The sequence below is a fragment of the Peromyscus californicus genome, unplaced genomic scaffold (assembly GCF_007827085.1).
Source record: "Peromyscus californicus insignis strain IS unplaced genomic scaffold, ASM782708v3 Scaffold_21__1_contigs__length_65335640, whole genome shotgun sequence".
Taxonomy (NCBI): Eukaryota; Metazoa; Chordata; class Mammalia; order Rodentia; family Cricetidae; genus Peromyscus; species Peromyscus californicus.
This window is the reverse complement of record NW_026294514.1, coordinates 38,456,335-38,474,151: the sequence shown is the minus strand read 5'-3', so window position 1 is coordinate 38,474,151 and position 17,817 is coordinate 38,456,335. Positions and strand designations below refer to the sequence as shown.

The window sequence follows — 17,817 nt, the reverse complement described above, 5'->3', positions numbered from 1 at the left end:
CTTGCTTGGTAGACATTTCCCCACTGGTCAATAGGAATGAAAACAAAAACCCCTTTCAAGTAAGAGGGTTCATATTGAGGAGCACAGGACATAACACCTCCCTTACTTCAGGTTAGGCCTTTCCCTCAATGCATGCATAGTGAGGTACCAGTAATGGCTACATGTAGGCAGAATTTTCCTGTCCCACCCACCTGCTCCCAAATAACCAACATGGAGACTTAAGATTACTTATAAATGCTTGGCCAATAGCTCAGGCTTGTTACTAACTAGCTCTTACAACTTAACCCATTTCTATTCATCTATGTGCTGCCCCGAAGCTCGTGGCTTTTTACCTCTATCCCATTTTGTGTGTCCAGCTTGTTCTCTATCTGGCTGGCCCCTCATCTGACTCTGCCCTCCTTCTTCCCATCATGCTGTTTGGCTTTCCCACCTAACTTCCTGCCCAGCTATCAACCTGTCAGTTTTTTATTAACCAATGAGAGTAATACATATTCATAGTGTACAGAAAGATTATTCCCAGCATTTCCCCCTTTTTGTTTAATTAAAAAGGAAGGCTTGGGGCTGGAGAGATGGCTCAGAGGTTAAGAGCACTGTCTGCTCTTCCAGAGGTCCTGAGTTCAATTCCCAGCACCCACATGGTGGCTCACAACCATCTGTAATGAGATCTGGTGCCCTCTTCTGGCCTGCAGGGATACATGCTGTATACATAATAAATAAATAAATCTTTAAAAAAAAAAAAAGGAAGGCTTTAACTTTATCATAGTAAGATTTTATGAAACAAAAATAGTTATTAAGAATTACAGTTACTGGGCATGGTGGTACACACCTTTAATCCAGCACTTGGGAGGCAGAGGAAGGTGGATCTCTGTGAGTTCAAGGCCAACCTGGTCTACAGAGTGAGTTCCAGGATAGGCTCCAAAGCTACACAGAGAAACCCTGTTGTGAAAAACAAAAAACAAAAAAACACAAACAACAACAAAAAGAATTATAGTTACAATATACAGTCCATTTGTATTTGACAAAATTAGAGAAAATACTCAATTATATATCCTATCTTGGTGAGTCTAAAGTTACACATTTAATTTATCTTTTATTGTAACTAAGAAAAACTGTAACTATGACTATCTAGTCTTCAATTCCATCAAAGACTCCAGAGGGATGAAATGTTACCTAATGACAGGGACATCTGGCTCCCTGGACAGTCACCCTAGGTTCTGTAATGTTGGAGCATCCAACTATGGCCTGGTATATCTGACAGACATTTCTGTGAAGCAGGGAATTTTGAAGGACTGTCCTACCTTGTCTTGGCAAAGTTTTGCATTCTCCTTCTTTTATGTCCTGCTGGTCTGGTTTAGACAGTAACTGTCAGTAACTGAGGCAAGGGCAGTTTCTTTGCCCAAATGGCTACCTTTTGCCATAAAGAAAGCAAACTCCATATGGAGTTTCTTTGATGCCCATTATCTTCTCTGAAGTAGATTTGTTCTGCCAGGAGCAGACATGTCTCACTGTCATGAAAAGCCTTAGGTTATTAAACATATTAAATGACATATTCTGTAGGTCTTTGAAGTGTTTGAAGACCATCTATCTAAATATATCTACTTATGACCTAGAAAACATACCTAACATGACTATAAGTTTGACTATTATAGATGACTATTAATCTGTATTTCTTAATTATATATTACATTTTTAAATAAGCTGCATAAACATAATACCTTAAACAAGAATAGAAACATACATACAGTATGACAAAATTAACTTTAAATTTGTATCAATATATAAAAATCTATACCAATATAAAATATTTAAGACTAATAGCTGCTTTTTTGGTTAAAGAATAGATTCAACAATCTACCCTTTTATCCTATCATTTCTTTTTTTTTTTTTTTTTTTTTTTTTTTTGGTTTTTCGAGACAGGGTTTCTCTGTGTAGCTTTTCGCCTTTCCTGGAACTCACTTGGTAGTCCAGGCTGGCCTCGAACTCACAGAGATCCGCCTGGCTCTGCCTCCTGAGTGCTGGGATTAAAGGCGTGCGCCACCACCGCCCGGCATCCTATCATTTCTATATCCCCACTTTTTCTTTTCAGAACAAGATCCCTGACTCTAATCTCCTTTGGTTAGTTTTTTCCCTAACCATTATCCATAACAACTTGTAACCAACCCCCTTAAATGATAATAAATATCCATAACCCATTTTTTGGTAATGTGGGCATCGTTTTCCAGAGTACTTCCTGTTGACTGGGGGCACTGGTAATCTTTGGGGGACTCTGAGAAAATGTAGGATAATTGTCTTAGCTGTAGTATTCTGTGAGGCTGGACTATCTCAGTCAGCAGCCTAAAGCTGTTCTGAATGCAGAATTCTGAGGAGACTGTAACAGGCATTTTAAAATGCTGTATCACCTGGGCCATCTGTTTTCCTTGGTGTCTGGTCCCCTTGCTCTGAAAATACATAATCTTTTAAAAGTAACATACAAGTCTGCATTAATACAAGTGTAGACTAGGCATTGTGCACAAGTCAGCCAAAGAAGATTTTTTGTTATGTGTTTAAGCAGGTAAAATATATATCACGTGTCTTGTAGTTCTTCTAGGCTTATTTTTTTTATATCTGTAGTCAGGATTTCAGGGGGGGGTCTTCCTCTATCAAATCTGATTTTCTTTAACTTTGAACAAATCTATAGTATTTTATTTTCTATGGAAATAAAAGCAGAACCTCTTTTCTAAAGTAATGTATCTTTTGACTTCCATTTTGAAGTCAAGAATTTTTAAAATATATAGGTTGGTTTAATCCAGGAGCATTTATAATCAAATGTCTCTTAGCAGCTATTACTCCTTCCTCAGCAGTCAAAAAATTCAGACAACACAATAACATACAGTATGCAGACTCTCTGTGTATATTCCATCTTTACATGACTTTTTTCTTTTAAATTCCTTTGTTCTCCTTTTAAGGACTTTATTTTATTATTTTAAAACTATATTTTTAGTCCATGACTATATATATTCTTTCTTTTCTTTCTCCCAAGCCTATGTATATTTTTAAATACATGTAAACCATTTAGAGGATCTTTTTGTCTAAATCTGCCCTCACTGCATTTCTCCATCTTTTCTGTCTGCATGAGCAACAAAACTGCAGCATAACTTCAATCATGGTGTGTTGGTGGCTGGCTCCTCCCCCTCAGTTCCCTGAGAGTCTAGTTTTACTGCCCCAACTCTGGGAAGTTTCTGGGTCCATGCCACCACTGAATAGTGTGCCACCCGCTGCTCAGAAACACCATTTAAATGTTTGGTAGAAGGGCCTCTGAAAAGAGCTGTTCTGTTTTTGCCACTAGCAGTGAGCCAGAAAGCTGGCTCTTAAAGGATCTGTGCCTCTGCTCGCTGCCAGTCAACAGAGCCCAGTCGGAAAATCTGGCTACCAAGAAACCATGCTTGACTCCATTCTTATATGTTTAGAACCTTTTTTTAAGTTTTATCAGATTTTATGTGGAAATTCTGGCCAAACATTTGGGTATCATATGTAGGTGGAGTTTTCCTGTCCCAACCGCCTGCTCCCAAATAACAACATGGAGACTTAAGATTACTTATAAATGCTTGGCCAATAGCTCAGGCTTGTTACTAACTAGCTCTTACAACTTAACCCATTTCTATTCATCTGTGTGCTGCCCTGAGGCCCCTGGCTTTTACCTCTATCCCATTTTGTGTGTCCAACATGTTCCCAACTGGCTGGTGATTCCTTGTGAGCAATCATCCTCTCATTTAACAATCAGAAAAACTGATCTCCCAGGGGCTCCATCCTGTATCCTCCTTGCCGACTACAGATGAACTCTTATGGCCTTGCAGTGGCAGCCGCCTACATATTCAGTGTATTCATTGTGATTATTCACAGAAGGTTATTCCATAGCAGCTACAGTATGTCTTTCTTGTGATAGAAGTATCATTATTCATAGACATCTCTGTAATGTAGCCTCCACCTGAGACAGCCATGTATAAGCTACCTCCATTCTGCCAACCATCCAGAGCTGTGCTTACCGCCCTATATACATTCACTCAGCTCATGTGATCTGAAACAAAACTGAAGCAATATGTACTTGGAGACCCCAAGTATCCTGTCATCTGTGTTGGTAGCCATTTCCCATAGAAGTCTCATCCTGAGAAGATCTCTGGCTTATCACTGTTGGTTACAGCAGCTGGCATAATCAGGTGTTAGCATCTTGCATCTTGCTTGTCCACCCTCAGCAGTGTAGTGACTGTGACTAGCTATAATTCATTGTATATTTCAAAAAGCTATAGGAAAGGATTTTGTTTTTGTTTTTGTTTTTTTGTTTTCCCCGGAGCTGAGGACTGAACCCAGGGCCTTGCACTTGCTAGGCAAGTGCTTTACCACTGAGCTAAATCCCCAACCCTAGGAAAGGATTTTGAAAGCTTTCATCATAAAGAAATTATAAGCAGGCCAGGTGTGGTGGTGCTCATCTTTAATCCCAATAGTTGGAGGCAGAGGAAAGCAGAACCTTGTGAGTTTGAGGCCAGACTGGTCTACATAGCGAGTTCCAGGCTAGTCAGGGCTACATAAAGAAAAAAAAAAAAAAAGGAAGGGAGGAAGGGAGGGGAGGAGTGAGGAAAGAGGGATGGTGGCACACAGCTATAATAACTGTATTTGGAAAGTTGAGGCAGAAGAATTTTAAGTTCAAGGCCAATATGGGCTACATAGAGAGCTTCCAGCCAGCTGGGCTGCATAGCAAGATCTTGCCTCAGAAAACAATGTCAAAGTCACGTGATGCCGAGGATGGTGGATTACAGATACATGCCTGTAATTCCAGTACTACAGAGGCAGGAGGATTAAACATTTGAGAGCAACTTGTGCTATGAAGCGAAACCTATCTCAAAACAAGCAAACAAAACCAAAACAGCAGACCTGACATTATCCCATTAAAACACGTATCAGTTAAAAATTAATTTTAAAAAGAGCCTAAGGCTAGTGGTGTAGCTCAGTGTTAAAGCACTTGCCTAGTGTGCACGAGGCCCTGAGTTCAATCCCCAGCACCACCAAGAAGAAAGAAGAAAAAAAGAAAAGAGAAAAAGGTAAGCTGAACAGGTAACCAGACCTGGGTCCCACAGAGCGTTTGTTAGTGTTGACTCATATACAGGCTGGTATTTGATTGGGCTGTTAGGCATTTTCTGAGTTCTAAAAGTAGGAAGCAAAATGCCAGTGTGGAATGCTTGGGCTTTTGGTCCTTTGTTCTCTTTTTTCAGAAAACGTTGCAGGGAAGTGATTAAAATTTAATTCTAGGAAATTCCTCTGTGACACCCAGGACATTATAATATATCAGTCTGAAGAATGAGGGAGTAAAATTAGCTGGATCATCAATCAGAACACTGTGTCTTAGTGTCTTAGAGCCAGTGAGATGGCTCCGTGGGAAAAGGCACTTGGGCCTGAGTTCTGTCCCCAGGACCTAACTGACTCCAACAAATTGATCTCTGACCTCCACACATGCACTGTAGCATGTACGTACACACACACACACACACACACACACACACACACACACACAGAGTAATAATCAAATAGGTAAATGCAGTATTTTTGGTTTTTTTTTTTTTTGGTTTTTTTTTGGTTTTTTCGAGACAGGGTTTCTCTGTGTAGCTTTGCGCCTTTTCCTGGAACTCACTTGGTAGCCCAGGCTGGCCTCGAACTCACAGAGATCCACCTGGCTCTGGCTCCCGAGTGCTGGGATTAAAGGCGTGCGCCACCACCGCCCGGCTAAATGTAGTATTTTTAAGGTGTGTCCTTTGTTAAAGAATCATTTATTCAAGGGCTGGAGAGGGAGCTCAGTGGTTAAGAGCACAGACTTACCTTCCAGAGGACCTGAGTTCAATTCTTAGCAACATGTCAGGTGATTCATAACCACCTTTAACTCCAGCTACAGAGGATCTGACTCCTCTGGCCTCTGTGGGCACCTGCACTCATGTGTATATAGCCTCTGCAATACATATACACATAATGAAAAATAAGTCTTTTTAAAACATAATTTTTTTTTTTAAATGAGAGCATTGAAAATAGAGTTTTAGAAACTTGCTGTTGGAATAGCAAGGCCGGAACTTCCTATAGCTTTGGTCTCATCTACATGAGTTTCTCAAATATTTATTTGGCACACAAATAAATATTGTGTGTCTCAGAGACTGAGAATTGTACCATTGTTTTTCGTAAGTCTGAGGCAAAGTGAGAAGAAAAAACACACCTTAAAGTGGGCGTTAGCCTTGACTCTGTCTTTATCTTCCTTAGCAAGTCACTTTGTTCTGTGGATTTTATTTTTCTTGTGTAAAATCAGAACAATGGAATCCATTCTATCTGAAGTACTTAACATATAGAAAGCACCATTGTGCGAACCAGACAGAGACTAAATAATTCATGCAAAGCAGAGAACTAACTGTCTTCCTGTCTGACGCTCTAAGAAATGCTATTATTCAGGCTAAAACCTGTAGGGGACAAACGTGTTTCTTTACTTTAGTTTTATGGCATTGAATTGCTAGGATATTTGCAGATATATTAATAAATAACCTTATAGCATTTAGTGTTATAAGAAAAATACTAAATATTTATTGGAAGCTAAAATTTTTTGGAAAAAATAATTTTGCTTTGAAATTTTATTTAAGCTATAAACTTTGCACATGGTTTTTTGGAAAATACATTTATAGATATTAGAAAATAGATTTATAATGATATCCTCAACAGTTTTGTTTGCCCCTTTATGCACATTTAAAGAGCTTTCTTTCTAATTTTTTATAACTCTGTGTGTATATATGGTAATTTTACACACTGCTGTTTTAAAGAATGGATTGCATTTGTTTCGTGTGTGTACATGCGCACATGCCACAGCACACACGGAGGTCAAAGGACAGTTTGCAGGAGTCAATTCTTTCCTAACGTGTGAGCTTCAGGGAATCACTCCCGTTGCCAAGCTCGACAACAAGCACCTTTAGCCCCTGCTCCATCCACTGGCCCTACACTGCATTTTTAGATTTCCTCACAGCTTCACAAAATCTTCATGAAGTATCTTTTGACAATATGAGAACATCACTCTGCCGCGGCCTCCTTTGGTCTGTAACAGTAGTGTTACTACACAGTCGGATCACAACGGCAAGGGCTGTATCTCACTTGTTCTCACACAGGATCACAGCACACGCCTCATGGGTCTTGACAGCCACTCTGCTTTGTATTCACTTCTGACTCTACTACCAAGTGTGTATTTATGTGTTTGAAGTAGCTTTGGAGCCACACATGTCAACAGATGTCATGCCCAGATAGTCCCTGTCATTGTGTCTTTACTTATCCAGTTTGGCCACAGGACATTTGTGCTAAATATGCAGCAAAATAGTATGTAGTTTGGCCTTTCACCTTTGAATATCTCCTTAATCCTAGAAATGAACCCAAGCAAAACCAAAGATAATTAGTGCCACTGAGAAGTACTGGTCTTGAGATCTATCCTGGGGCCCAGGCTACAGGGGTCAGTTAAGTAGATGTTCAGGCTATCAGCCCCAGGTCCTTGGAATCCAAGTGCGGGGCTTCACGGCCCATAATGACCCTGAAGCAGAAGAGCATAAGCAGGCCTCCTGTTTTCTGGGAGTCTATGAAGGTTTACGGTGTATCACCTGATAAGAAACAGAGGAAAGCTCATCAGGAATGACACTTCCTTTCACCTTCACAGTGGGACTGGCATAAAGTACACGGACAGAGTTAAGAGCGGAGTCACTGGGGAGCAGATCTGGCTGCAGATCAACGAGCCCACTCCAAATGACAAAGGGAAGTACGTAATGGAGCTCTTTGATGGCAAGACTGGACACCAGAAGACAGTGGATCTTTCTGGACAAGGTAAACGTACTCATTACAATTCACTGTAGAGTGAACCAGAGGGAAGTGAGGTTATTACACAGTGATGTCAAAGAAGTTGGTGTTCGTGACACTTGGGTTGAGTGGACCTGTTCTGATTGGTTACTCTGAGTCCCAATCTTTTTGAAAACCTGACTTGTTTTTAGGTTCAATTTGATTATGTGTCACCTTATATGAATGACACCATCCTGGTTAGGTTTGGTTGGCTGAGGACTAGTGTAGGAACTAGGCTAAAATAACAGCCTCCAATGCATTTTATTAATAATGGTTTTGGCAAGATAGTCTTAACTATCAAGAGTTTAGTGGGCAAACAACCATAAAAAGCAAGCTGGAGAGAAAAGCACAACTCTCACAGGAAGAGAGGTCTGTTGACTCATGATCACCTCCTTAAGAGCAAAGTGTGAAAAGTAATTGTGTGTAGGGACTTAAATCATCCAGTCCAAGAAAGCAGTTGCTGGGACTAGAAAGACTGACTGCGAAGGGGACTCACTGACCTATCGGAGCTCCCGAAGGTGGAGGGTGTGACCAGGAGCAGAGGGGAAAGAGTTATTTCTGAAAATAACGATCATACAGGGTTCCTCTGTCCAAAGCTAGAGAGCAGTGAATGAGAAGAACCAGAGGAAAATGCTGAGCAGAACAGAGGAGGCTGGGGGTCTAAGTCGGAAGGTCCCAGATGTCTTAGTCATCTGTTGAGGGATTGGGGTTTCTGTAGATCATGAGGAAGGAAAGAAAGTGTCAAGAGAAGCGAACAAATGACTTGCAGCCCTCACAGATCAAAGGTGGAGCACAATTACTGACTAAAACTTAAAAAACTGAGTCAACAGCTAAAGTCACCAGGCCGTTTCTCCTCATCCCCTGGTTATATTCTCCGCCCGCCGCCCCCATGCTTTCCTAAAGAACAAAATCTAGATAAAAGTCACCAAGGGAGGCTAGATTGGATTTCCTCCACTCCTTGGTGCATTAAGATGCAGTCTTAGTGTATCATAACTCTTCATGGTTTTCAACCTCAGAATAGATTCACAATGTATGTAGAGAACCACTTTCCAAGCATGCATTGAGGCACACGTGTGTGTGTGTGTGTGTGTGTGTGTGTGTGTGTGTGTGTGTGTGTGTGTACAGGCATGCACACATGGTGTTGTCTGAATACCCTACTCTCATGCCACCCCTACCTATTCTGCCTAAAAGACTCACTGAAGGATTTGTAGTCACGGGAGAAACTGCAGCGAAGAGGCAAGGGTCTTCTGAGCCACCTTGTCCCAGCCGCGCTGTGGGTTTCCCCCACTGTTCTTCTGACTGTGGGAAACACAGGAGAAAGCAGAGAAAGCAGTGAGGGGGTGGAGAGGCTTAAAACATCTCAAAAATTAGTTTTAACAACACAGCTTATGCAGCTACCCCACTTCTCACCCCCTTTAAGACAAAGGGTGTGGATCCTCTCACCAGGGTTGCCATAGCCACCAATCACAGGTTAGCTTGACCACACTCCTTTTTCTGAGTTCAGTGTAGGGACCAGGAAGATTTCTGTGCTACCATCCTGGTTCAGCCTGAATCTCAGTCATTTTTCAGATGAGAAAAAATAAGACCCAGCAACTTGAAGTTGACTTGATGCCTATTCTTCCATATATAACATATGCATATATGGGGGTGTGTAGACTAGTATTGTCTAAATATTCTTTAGACTTAAAATATGGGTCTTGGCTGGGGAGATGGCGTCACGGGTTTAAGCACTCCCTGTGGAAGTCCGATGGCCTGGGTTCAGTCCCCAGAACCCACAGGAGAAGCTGGATGTCATAGTACACATCTATAATCTCAGTATGTCTGCCCTGAGACGTGGGTGTGAGTTGGGAAACTCGAAGGCCAGCCAGCCCAGCTGAGCAGCAGCAGCAGAGACAAGAGACCCGATCTTACTGAGCACGGCTGGTGAGAACTGACTCCTGAAGGTTGTGTTCCAACCCCTCCACACATGCCAACGCATACTCTCAACCCACACATGCAAATAAACCATATCTGTGCGTGCGTGTGTGTGTGCGTGTGTGTGTGTGTGTGTGTGTGTGTGTGTGTGTGTGTGTGTGTGTGCATGTATGCATGTGTGTGTATTTCTTGAGCCCCAAAGGAAATGAAAGATGAAATAAAAGGATTTTAAAACAGAGCTGCCTTTTTTCATGATCTCGGTCACGGGTCTTACCCTGACGTCACAGGGATAAGATTATTTTAGAACAGTGTAATTTTCATCTTCTTATCTCACTTGCCCTACCTCTGTGCCAGTGAGAGGAGAGAGGAGGGACAGAAGGTGCGGGAGAATATGAGCAAAGACCAATGATTCATATCATGGAATGTCGTAACAAAACCCATTATTTTGTATGCTAACAAAAAATGTATTTAAAAATCAAAAAGAAAAAAGAAGTACAGTCTCAGGGCTCTGTTCTGTAATGGACAGCACACTGGACTTGAGGCCAGCCTTAGCATCAGTGTGATGCCCACTACTCAGTGTGTTCTCCTGCCCAAACGGACCAAAAAACCTGTCATGAAGACGGTTCAACTGTCTAGCCCAGGAGCCCACCAGGGATAACTTAATAAGAAAAAGCTTTTTCTTCCCTTTTCTTTTCTCTTCTTTTCTTCTCAGGATGCTTAGACAACACACCTTTATTTGAAAGACTTTTATCCCCGTTTTTTTCTTGGGTGGGACTGATAACTAACTTTTTTGCTTACGGTTGAAGGGCCCTTACTGAGATGAGAGCTTCTAGAATCTACTACCTCATATTTTCTACCTAGGGGGTGCTTGTCTTGATGAGAGCATTTCACTGTAAGGTGAAGAAGCCACAGGCAGTCTCCTGGAAAGGTCGGCAGTGACCTAGCCTTGGGACTTTAACCAGCCCTGTGTATCATCAATTCTGACGGAGAAATTTTTAACTTTCTTTTTGTTCTTTTTCTTTTAAAGCATTTGATGAAGCCTTTGCTGAATTCCAGAGGTTAAAGTAAGTTCCCCTTCCTGGCAACTACCGCTTCTACTCAGTTACGTTCCTGGAACCCTGTGTACCACTTGCTTATCTGAGTACCCGAAAGAGTGTTTTGTTTCAGCAAGCACAGGAAAAACCCCACTTGACACTTAGCTGAGCTGCCAAAGAGCTCTGAAGTGGGCTGTGGACTGACTTTCCTCCCCAATTCATGTGTTAAATGAAGTCCCAGCTTGTTGCAGCTCTTTGTGTTACTCAGAGTAGATTTATAACTGCGAGAGCAACTTTCTAAACCTACACTGAGGGGTGTGTGTGTGTGTGTGTGTGTGTGTGTGTGTGTGTGTGTGTGTGTGTGAGAGAGAGAGAGAGAGAGACAGAGACAGAGACAGAGACAGAGAGACAGAGAAACAGAGAGAGACTACTTGAAGTGACACTAATGAAACTTTTTTTTTTGTCTGTCTCTGTCTCTCTCAACCACAGACAAGCTGCCATTGCGGAAAAAAGTAAGTAACTGCCTTTCACATTTAGCACAGAGGCAGACTCAAAGTCGAAACTTCATTTTCCCAGTGTATCTACAGATGATAATGGTTTTTTTTTTTTCTTGTTGGGCTTGGTGACACAAGCCTTTAATCACAGCACTTGGGGAGGCAGAGGGAGGTGGGTCTCTGTGAGTTCAAGGCCAGCCTGGGCTACATAGGGAGTTCCAGGACAGCCAGGGCTACAGAGTGAGACCCTATCTCAAAACAGAAAATGGATTTTTTTTCCTCTTCTTTCTTTCTTTTATAAATTGTAGGTGCTCTACATATGTTTCCACTTTAGTCTTATGTCTGCAGGAAGGTCTCAATTATGACATCTGACTCTTGTCCTCTGAAGCCATCCTAAGAAATCTCTTGGTTACAACCATGTGATAGGTATTAGTCACTTGTAGGCACAATGTATCAGAAGATAATTAAACCCAGTAAAGGAAACAAGAGTCTGAAACACTGTCATTTTAACATTGGGTGAATTCATAGAGACAAGGTTGGAGACTCACAAATTGAATGAAATGGGCCATAGAATGTTAGGCTGGTAACCACAGTGCCCATGCCAGTCAGGAGTCCTCAGGGTGTGCTACAGAAGGGCTCCTTCATCACATGCTCAGACAGTCAGACCCAGAGCATACGTCCTGGCCAACAGCACCAGCCCTAGATTTCAGCACCTCTCATACCTATCACCTTCATCTATATACTCAGCCACAGACACCTGCACAGCACGACCAAGAACCAAGACAAGGAAGCTATCTAAGGAAAGCCTCAAAGGAAGCCCACAACTGCACAAGCCTCTGGAGCCCCCAGAGTACAGCCCTCCAACTGGTGCTCGTCACAGAGAAACCTAGAGAGGCCACACCCAACTCCGAGCCTCTACAGTACCATTTGTTCTGCTCCCTTGACCTTTGACCTGCTGAGTTACATGAGGGCTGGGGCTGGATAGAGCCATGAGAATTAGACAGCGGGTGTCTAAGAGATACAGTAGTCCCAAGCTGGTACTTGAGGTACAGGCCCCTGTGCGTGTGTAGTAAGTGAGTAAAGAAGAGTTAAAGCCAGGGTCACTGAGTCATTTCTTACTCTGCATGTTGAAAGCAGTATTGAAGTAACCATCAGGACAGGAAGAACTGACTTGAGAGATTTGTGTCACCAAATGGTTTTGAGGGCATGATCATTGGCCCTCCTCATTGCGGTGTTTAACCAGAAATTCCTGTGCTTGCAGATCGGGCCCGGGTGTTGGGTGGCCTCCCTGATGTTGTCACCATCCAGGAGGGCAAGGTGAGTTCAGGGTACCGTTGTCCCTGCCTCCTCCACATGGGGAACAGGTCCCAACAGCTACACTGTGGTCTTTTCTTTTGCATCCTCCTCCTCCTCCCTCTTTTTCCTGGCATCTGCACTTCACCAGAATAGCCAGATACAGGGTGAAAAGTTCAGTGTTCCTGTCATGATGTCTGGGTCAGCCCAGCATCAGGATGAAAGTTTGTCTTGTGACGCGATATTTAGGCCATTTCTGCAGAGGCACATTTAAAAACCAACAGCAGCCATCAGGTTGTATGAAAATGAACCTGAAAACACTTGCTCATAACCAACCCTGTAACAAAAGGAGAAATTATTCCAGCACACACTGGAAGGTGGCCCATGTTATTAAGAGTCTCATGGCTACAGGGAACACTCTGCCTCATAAGTTTCTATTAGCTCCATCTCTGATGAAAACCAACTTCTCTCCACTTGGCATTAAACTGGTGTTTCCTGGTTTCATATAATCTGAGATGAAATGAACATGGTTTCTAACCTGTAAACCAGGCAGAGTGGTACTTGCCTGTAATCAAAGAACTCAACAGGGGAGTTTAGAGTTCAAGGTCTGGCTACATAGCCAGACCCCATATCAATAAAAATAGGTTTAATAAAACTCTTACAAGTCCGGAGAGACCTGTAGTGAAGTAAAACCTTTTCCCACTGAAAGGGCATTACTGTCTGCAATGGTGGGGTTGGGGAGATGACCGTAGCAAAGCAAGGCCGTAGATCCCATTCAGTACATTTCTCTGTAGGTAGAACATATCACAGTCAACTTTAAGCTCAGCCTTTGAGAGCAGCTTCTGTTCTTAGACTGTCTTTTCAGCTTTCCTCACTTAACGAGGTTGAAGTCACTGGGCAGCTGTAAAAATTAGGAGAGAAAGTATGAGAAAGCTCTTGAATCCACAGCTCAGATCTGAGGGATGGGTGCTAGTTTTCCACAGTGCTCACAGTGTGGGATTTCTGTTTGATTTAGTTACATTTTACCCCAAGTAATCACTGATTTCCAAAATTATTTACTTGGTCTGTTCAGATACATTTAATGACAATGGTTAGACTCATTTAAAAATCATTACATGTATGTATTTATTTATTGGAGGACATGCCATAATATGTATGTAGAAGTCAGGGTACAACTTGCTAGTGTCAGTTTTCTCCTTCTACAGTGTGGCACTGGGGGACTGAACTCGGGCCACTCGGTTTGGCAGCAAGTGTCTTTACCCACTGAGCCACCTCTCTGGCTTGTACTTTCCTTTCTGAAATGTACCCGTAGAGTAATTCAGTAAAAATGTTAATTAAAACTGGCATGGTGGCACCTGCTTATAAAGCCCAGCACTTGGGAGGTATAGACAAGAAGATCACAGGTCAAGCCTGAGCTACACAGCCTGTCTCAAAAACTTGCTAACTAATGATGAGGTGTAAGCAGGCTTTGTGATTTACCCAACTTTGCTCCCGTAGAAGAGGCCATAAATGATAACGTAAGATCTATACTCCTTTCCTAGCAATGCCAACTCTGTCCCTAGTCAAGATCATGTAATTTAGCATCTATAGCTATGGCAAGGGGCACAAAAGACACAGTGAAATATAACATACCTACCTGAACTGCAGTGGTAAGTGACATGCATCAAAAATGCAAACAATGGCAAATGCAGGCAAAGATGTGGGGAAACTGAATTACTTATACATTGTTGGTAGGATGTCAGCCAAAATCATATCAACTTAGCAAAAGAGCTTGGCAATTTCTAGAGAGAAAAGTGAATCATCTATTTATCATACATCCCAGCAACTGCACCTGGGCATTTAGCCCAGAGATATGGAAACATTAACATAAGAGCCTGTACTCTCTCTTCATAATAGCCCCAAAATGGAAATGGTATATATGACTGTTAGGGACATGCACATCACTAGTCAGCCATGAAGGGCAGCAAGGAATCATGCTGACACAAAGAAGCAGCATGGAAAGTTTGCATACTGTAGATTGTGTCCATGTAACATTTTTGAAATGACGTTTTATAAATGGAAAAAATGAGTAGCAGTTGCTGGAGACTGAGAACAGAGTTGACAATCAAAATGCAAAGATATGGAGCATGGTCTCAATGGATACATCAGTAATGCAACTCTCACACCTTAGGCTTAGGAATCACTGCAGACAGAGTGGGGAGCAGAATGATGGTAAGAGCCAGAGGATCAGGGAATCACTGTGAGACGGTGTCTCCTACTCGCATCAGAAGCTACACCCATAAAGTCTCACCAACATGACTTCCTAAACATGAGCTGAACAAGGACGACATCAGTGGACACGCTAAAGTGGATGGGAAAAAGACCAAGAAACCTCAACCCTACACAAAGATCTACAGGCAGCTAAGGAATGCTGAGAGCCAGAGAAAAAGTCTGCCCTAGGGAAGAGAAAATCAATTGGTTATTCAATACCAAATGGTCAGCCCTGAAAAACACACATGCAAGGAACACTATACAGACTGAGCAGGTTATATTTAGGAATATATACATACATACATATACACAGATACATATATGAATGTAACAACAATTAATGAAACAAGAGGCCATGAATTTGAAAGAGAGCAAGGAAGGGTATATGGGAGGTTTTGGAAGGAGGAAAGAGAAGGGGGGGAAATGATGAAATTATAATCTCAGAAATTGTATTATAAACTCAAAAAATAAAAGGTAATTAAAAAAAAGAACAGGGTTGAAAAGTTGGGGTGGGCCACGCAGCTTTTGAAGGACAGCACAAAGGGAACGTGTGATGATGGAAACATATCGACTGTTGTGCGTACAAAACCTTACACATTGACTAGAACAGTCTTACACACAAGCCTCTGTAGTACTTCTGAGAGTCGCATGGGAATCTTGCCATTTTCTCAGCAAGGCAAAGTAAAGCTGCAGCCTAAATGTCAGCGTTTTAGAAGAGAGTTTCAACACAGCTGGGGACGTTTTATTTGGGATGCATTGAGGCCAAGCAAGCACCTTTGGAACAACGCAGATCAGCAGGGGTTCAGGGAGCTAAAGAAAATGAGCAAGATGGAATGGGAAAATGAGTTAATTATGCAGAGCAGCTGCTGCTGTTCCAACACTGGGCTCGGTGACGCAAATGAAACGCAGAAGTGAGCGGGTGGTGAGTATGGAGTGAGATTTCTCTGCTGATACAGCCCAGAGGCCACACCAGAGCAAAAGGCATCTGGGTGTTTATGAAGGAAAGTGGAGATGGAGAACGGGAAGAAGGCTCCTCTGAGTGCGCTGACAATGAGCACTCTAGACTCCCTAAAGCCCTGCCAGCCCTTACAGATGCTACCCACACGTTACCTCAGAGTGTGACCACATAACTACTTTAAACCCCGGCCTGGGAGCCTTATAATTACCCTTTATATGAAGTTGGGTCAGCTTTATCACCTTCCTTCCCATAAACCTGTCTTGCAGGCACTTAATCTCACTTGTAACGTGTGGGGCGACCCAACCCCTGAGGTGTCCTGGCTGAAAAATGAGAAGCCACTGGCCTCCGATGACCACTGCAGCCTCAAGTTTGAGGCCGGGAAGACGGCCTTCTTCACCATCTCAGGGGTGAGCACTGCAGATTCTGGCAAGTACGGGCTGGTGGTGAAGAACAAGTACGGGTCAGAGACCAGCGACTTCACGGTCAGCGTGTTCATCCCGGAGGAGGAAGCACGCAAGGGCGCCTCCGAACCCCAGAAAGGCAACCACAAGTCCAAGTGAGTGGAGACGGGCTGGAGCTGAGGAGAGCCAGGACCTGCTGAGCTACCCACCCACCATGCTGCTGTTGTGAAAATGATTTGGGTTACAGATGGGGAAGTGCTCCTGGTGTCTCCCCGTTTTCTGCTGGCTTGCGAGGAAGTTATCAGATCTCTTATTCATACATATGAGGCACCGATTAGTGATGCTGTAAGGATTTTTATCTGCAGTTTATATGGTAGAACACTTTAGGAATGATTTGAAGGAAGAAGGCCAGGAGATGTTGGAGAGATGTAGAGTGAGAGCAGAAGAAACAGGGCAGAGTTGGAAGCAGATGAAGTTGACCTGTAAGTTCTTGGGGGCGGTGTCTGCACTTGCCATTCAGTGAAAACAGAAGCACACTGTTGAGGCCGTGAGTGTGGCTGGTCACTGCTGCTGTAGTGATGGTGTAGTTCTGACAGCAGCCTTGTGACGTGGCCTCCCTCCGTATGAATAAAGAGTCTCCTGCCTTTCCTCTTCCCCTGGTGTTTCTGATCCTCACCACGTGGCTGCTTGGGTGGGGCTTTCCCACCTGCGGTAGCTCATCTCCCGATTTACAGCCTTGGGGCAAAAACAAGACCTTCTGGACATAGTCAGATGAACCTGAGGGAGGCCTATCAGTCAACTGAGGCTCAGAGTTCAAAAATCACACTGACACTGCACATCTGATCACTTAGCCGACACTCCACCATTAAGATGGAATAGTCACTGATTAAAATGTGCCGATTAATTATGACAAGATGGCATAATGCTGAAGAGTTCATACCTCCTTTCTCCTGTCAAAGGTAGGTATCTTAGTCTATGTAATGCTGCTATAACAGAACACCTGAAACCGAGTAACTTATAATGGAAAGAGATTAATTTTTTCTGGGTTTTTTTTGTTTGTTTTTTGTTTTTTTTGTTTTTTTCGAGACAGGGTTTCTCTGTGTAGCTTGGCGCCTTACCTGGATCTCACTCTTTAGATCAGGCTGGCCTCAAACTCACAAAGATCCGCCTGGCTCTGCCTCCCAAGTGCTGGGATTAAAGGCATGCATCACCACTGCCCGGCGAGATTAATTTTTTGATTTTCTAGAGGCTCCAGAGTCCAAGATCAAAAGGCTGATATCTGGCAGGATGGGCTGGAATCTTGTCGGGGACCTTTTTGCTGTCCCGTCTGGTGACAGAAGGAGGGGCAGCAAGAGTGAACTCTCAGAGGACAGGAAGTTAGGTCCAAACAGCCTTTTCCCAGGAACCCTCTCCAGAGGCAACTAACCCATCTACTGCGTACCCTAACTGCATCTAACACTGTCAGAGGTAAGTTTCTAGTTGTGAACATTGGGGGCACGTTCCAACTGTGATAGTAAGAATGAAGCAGCCGGGCGGTGGTGGCATACGCCTTTAATCCCAGCACTCGGGAGGCAGAGGCAGGAGGATCTCTGTGAGTTCGA

The 17,817-nt window shown here is 43.1% G+C and overlaps 1 protein-coding gene and 1 non-coding gene across 6 annotated transcripts in view; both read left to right on the top strand.

The window, feature by feature from the left end:
• Myom1 (myomesin 1) overlaps nucleotides 1–16,870 on the top strand; it is a 144,166-nt gene extending 127,296 nt beyond the window's left edge. For all 5 annotated transcript variants that reach the window (XM_052750102.1, XM_052750104.1, XM_052750100.1 and 2 more), the window contains 5 exons: nucleotides 7,697–7,860; nucleotides 10,814–10,850; nucleotides 11,310–11,332; nucleotides 12,576–12,631; nucleotides 16,082–16,870. In XM_052750102.1, coding sequence (XP_052606062.1) covers nucleotides 7,697–7,860; nucleotides 10,814–10,850; nucleotides 11,310–11,332; nucleotides 12,576–12,631; nucleotides 16,082–16,375 — 574 coding nt within the window. In that variant the 3' untranslated portion in view covers nucleotides 16,376–16,870. The remainder of the gene's footprint in view (nucleotides 1–7,696; nucleotides 7,861–10,813; nucleotides 10,851–11,309; nucleotides 11,333–12,575; nucleotides 12,632–16,081) is intronic.
• Trnat-agu (transfer RNA threonine (anticodon AGU)) lies at nucleotides 4,968–5,039 on the top strand. The gene has a single exon. It is a non-coding gene; the product is annotated as a tRNA-Thr (tRNA).
• Nucleotides 16,871–17,817: the final 947 nt, after the last annotated feature.